The sequence below is a fragment of the Muscardinus avellanarius genome (genome assembly GCF_963383645.1).
Source record: "Muscardinus avellanarius genome assembly, chromosome: 5".
NCBI classification, from domain to species: domain Eukaryota; kingdom Metazoa; phylum Chordata; class Mammalia; order Rodentia; family Gliridae; genus Muscardinus; species Muscardinus avellanarius.
Genome location: NC_137790.1, coordinates 133,258,487 through 133,262,378, shown reverse-complemented (window position 1 = coordinate 133,262,378; position 3,892 = coordinate 133,258,487). Strand labels below are relative to the sequence as shown.

The 3,892-nt window shown below is 65.1% G+C and overlaps 1 protein-coding gene across 1 annotated transcript; it reads left to right on the top strand.

Moving 5' to 3' along the window:
- Nucleotides 1-2,952: 2,952 nt before the first annotated feature.
- Nucleotides 2,953-3,675, top strand: SOX14 (SRY-box transcription factor 14; the record flags this gene model as incomplete). Its single annotated transcript, XM_080696914.1, has 1 exon — nt 2,953-3,675. The coding sequence occupies one exon, from the start codon at nt 2,953-2,955 to the stop codon at nt 3,673-3,675; it is 723 nt and encodes a 240-aa protein (XP_080553040.1).
- Nucleotides 3,676-3,892: the final 217 nt, after the last annotated feature.

Here is a 3,892-nt window from a genome sequence, read left to right as displayed (position 1 = left end):
AAGGAGTTGTGGTCAACTCAAGGACAAGGCGCCAGGGCTGATGCTGGCGCCCAGGAATCTGCGTAGCCTGACCGGGCACCCTGGGGCCCGGAACCTTTGAAGGTCAGGTGGCTCCCTGCTAGAAAACTGCCACCCCATCTTCCTACCCCACCATATTGAATTCACTCCGGATTGTGGGTCGCTCTTGGATTGAGACCCAGGACTGGGCGCTAGAGGCTTGGAGAGGAGCGCGGGCCATTGGAGGAAGAGAAAATAGAAAAGAAAAGAAAAGAAAAATCGCAGGAGGGCTTGCGCCTGCGCTGAGCTGCCTTGGGTGGGGGGGCACAGGAATGAGTTGGCTTGGAGCCAAAAGGAGAGAAAAATTTTAGGACCCGCTGCCAGATCCCTTCATTAAGCAGTTCCCAAAAGGCTGGTTTGCCTTAATCCAAACTTCTGGTATCCCGAAGGCCCCAAAGTGTGAGATTCAGGATGCTGAATGGCTCTGCGGATATAAATATTTCTCCCATTCCTTCCCAAAGCCGTGAGGGTAGGATGGTGGAATAAGAATCTTGTGACCCTTCGACCTGGGATCCCAGACGGCCCGAGGGTTAGCGCAGCGCATAAGTAGAGATCGCCTGAGATGCTTGGAATCCCTCCTAAGAAAGCCCAAAAGTGCGTCTACTTCCCGGGACCCCACGCGAAGTGAAATTCCCTGCAGAGAAAACAGGCGGGAGAACAAGCAGAGACTGGGGGGTCGGGTGGGGGGACCTGAGGAAAGGCTGAGGAAGAACGTGAAGTCGTGCCTGCTCGCCCGCCCTGCGCGGGGAGCGCGCTCGGCTTGGGGCGTGTGCACCCCCAGGGAAACCAAACCTCAACGAAACAAGACCAGGGCCAACACCCCGGACCCCCGTGCAGTCTATCTGCACCCAAGGTCTCGAGGGCTCCGAGTCTATCTATCTGGCAGGCGGCTCCAAGTGTGATGGGAACGCCATCGAATCCTCAGACGCGGTGGCCCAGCGGGGAAGGAGGAAGAACGAGGGGTTAACAGGCGTCGCCGCCTCCCCCAAGTCACTGGGGCAAATCGCCTGGCTTCCCTCAACCTCAGTTTCCCAACCCAAATGATGGGGAAGGGCGAGCGCAGCGCAAGTCGTTCCGCGCGCCTCTCTAATAGTGGGTAGAACCAGAGTCCTCTGACATCGGAGGCTGAAGAGCGACCCCGCGCCCCCCGCCCGCGTGCCCACCTCTCCCCGCCGCCCTCCACCCCGCTCCCCGGCCCCGAGCCGGCGCGGGTCCGGCGCGTCCTCCCCAGACAAGGTGGCGCGAAAGCCAATAAGCCTGGAACGCACGCAGGTCCAGCCGGGAGTAGGACAATGGTTTCCATTTAATAAATATTTCCCCCAAGGGCATTTCACACCGGGCAGGCAATTATTCAAAAGAAACAGGCTCGCAGGTCGCTCCTGCGGATTATTTCGTCCTCTTTACCCGAAGAATGCTAGCGGACTCGCAGCCAGGCTGAGTGGGGAAGAGGCGCCCGGGGAACCGACGACCCCGATCCTGGGCACAGCCCAGACCCCCGCCCGCTCCCCCGGCCGCCCTTGCCAGCGACCACCGTGGAGGAAAGTTGAGGGTCCCAGATCACGAAATAATAACAGCACCCACAAGAATCGGGGTGGGCATTCCATACCCACCTCCACGCGCGCGCGCGCTCGCTTCCACCGCCACCGGGTCGTGGTGCTCGGAAGAGTCGCCATCCAGGATCCCAGACCTCGGCCTCGCGCGGGGAGACAGCGACAGGCCTGGGCATCGGCTGGGGCGCCCGGCGCCCGCACCCGGGGCCCCGCCGGCCACCGCGCCTGGGCGCCGCGTCTGGGGCCCGAGGTGCAGACCGCGCGCGGGGCGGGCGTGGGAAAACGCGACCACCGGGCCTCCCTCGGGAGGTCTGGCAGGAAAACTTTATTTCGCTTTTTGCCCTGAGTTTGGGCAAGGCTTTTCCTCCCCCAAGGATCTTTAACCAGGTGGGGGCCCTGGGGAGGGAGCTTCCCAGGCTGTTCTATTTATCGATCGACCCGAGTTCTCCTCTCGCTCCCTCCGCCGCCCCCACCCCGGGTCTTTGAATTCCAACCCCCAAATATCTCTTGCACGACCACCGGGAAGAGGAACGGAAGACACCCAGAGTTTTTATTTATTATTTATTTGTGCATTTATTGATTGGTGTGCCAGGGACAATGCGCGGGCCCAGGCCCCAGTCCTGCGGCCCCGAGCTGCCCCCCCCCCCGCCGCCCTCTCCCTCCGTCCCCGTCCGGGCCTCCGCCACACCTCTCCTCGCCCCCCACCGCCCGCGCGGGCAGGTGCGCCCCCCTCGCCGTCCCCGCCGCTGATTGGCGCCCAGGTTGGGGAGTCGCCGCCCCGCGCTTATGTCAGAGTGCGTGCCGTCCGGGCCCACCTCGCCTTTGAACTTCGCCGCTCCGGACTCCAGTTCCGCAGCCTGCCCGCTTTCCCAGCCAGGTGCGGCGCTCGGCGAGGCGGCTCCCGCAAAATCGCAGGTGGGGGTAGGAGCTGCGGCCCCCCCGGACGCCGCCCGGGCAGAGAAGGGAACTAGAGAAGGCGGAGGTGCAGAGGGAGACGGAGAGGAGGAGCTTCCTGCCTTCGCCAGAAAATTACCTGGCCACCTAGTCCCCGAGACTGTGGCACTGGGACCCCAGGCTCCGGTGCCCAGGGGCCCCCGGCCCAGCGCCCGTCCACCCCGCCCTCCTGCCCCCGCTCGCCTCCCGGGGGCCGCCTGGGAGCCCGGACTGGAATGATCAGCTGAACTTTGCGGGGTCCGCTCCTGTCCCTGGCTGCCCCTCGGCGGCGCCGAGGCGAGGGGAGCTCAGCGCCCCCGCGCCGACCCACAGACCGGCCGCCGGCCCTCCGCGCCCAGGCTCGGCCGCAGCGCCCCGCACTCCCCGCCCCGCCCGCCCAGCCGCCCGGACCATGTCGAAACCTTCAGACCACATCAAGCGGCCCATGAACGCCTTCATGGTGTGGTCCCGGGGCCAGCGGCGCAAGATGGCCCAGGAAAACCCCAAGATGCACAACTCGGAGATCAGCAAACGCCTGGGCGCGGAATGGAAGCTCCTGTCCGAGGCGGAGAAGCGGCCGTACATCGACGAGGCCAAGAGGCTGCGCGCCCAGCACATGAAGGAACACCCCGACTACAAGTACCGGCCGCGGCGCAAGCCCAAGAACCTTCTCAAGAAGGACAGGTATGTCTTCCCCCTGCCCTACCTGGGCGACACGGACCCGCTCAAGGCGGCCGGCCTGCCCGTGGGGGCCTCCGACGGCCTCCTGAGCGCGCCCGAGAAGGCCCGGGCCTTCTTGCCGCCCGCCTCGGCGCCCTACTCCTTGCTGGACCCCGCACAGTTTAGCTCCAGCGCCATCCAGAAGATGGGCGAAGTGCCCCACACCTTGGCCACCAGCGCGCTGCCCTACGCGTCCACCCTGGGCTACCAGAACGGCGCCTTCGGCAGCCTCAGCTGCCCCAGCCAGCACACGCACACGCACCCGTCCCCCACCAACCCGGGCTACGTGGTGCCCTGTAACTGTACGGCCTGGTCGGCCTCCACCCTGCAGCCCCCGGTCGCCTACATCCTCTTCCCAGGCATGACCAAGACTGGCATAGACCCTTATTCGTCAGCTCACCCGACGGCCATGTAACCCCCAGCCTGGCCCGGACCTGCAGGGTGTCCTGGAAGCGGGGTCTGCACCCTGCCCTCTGCGCCTCGCCCTGGCCTGCAGATGCCTCTGGGTCAGCCCAACCGCCGCCCTCACTCCACCCCAGACTCGGCCTCTCTCTTGTGAGGGGAAAGGGAAGGGCGACTTCCCAGCCCCGAGGCGCAGACAGGTGCCAGAAACTTGCAAACGTCCTAGCAGC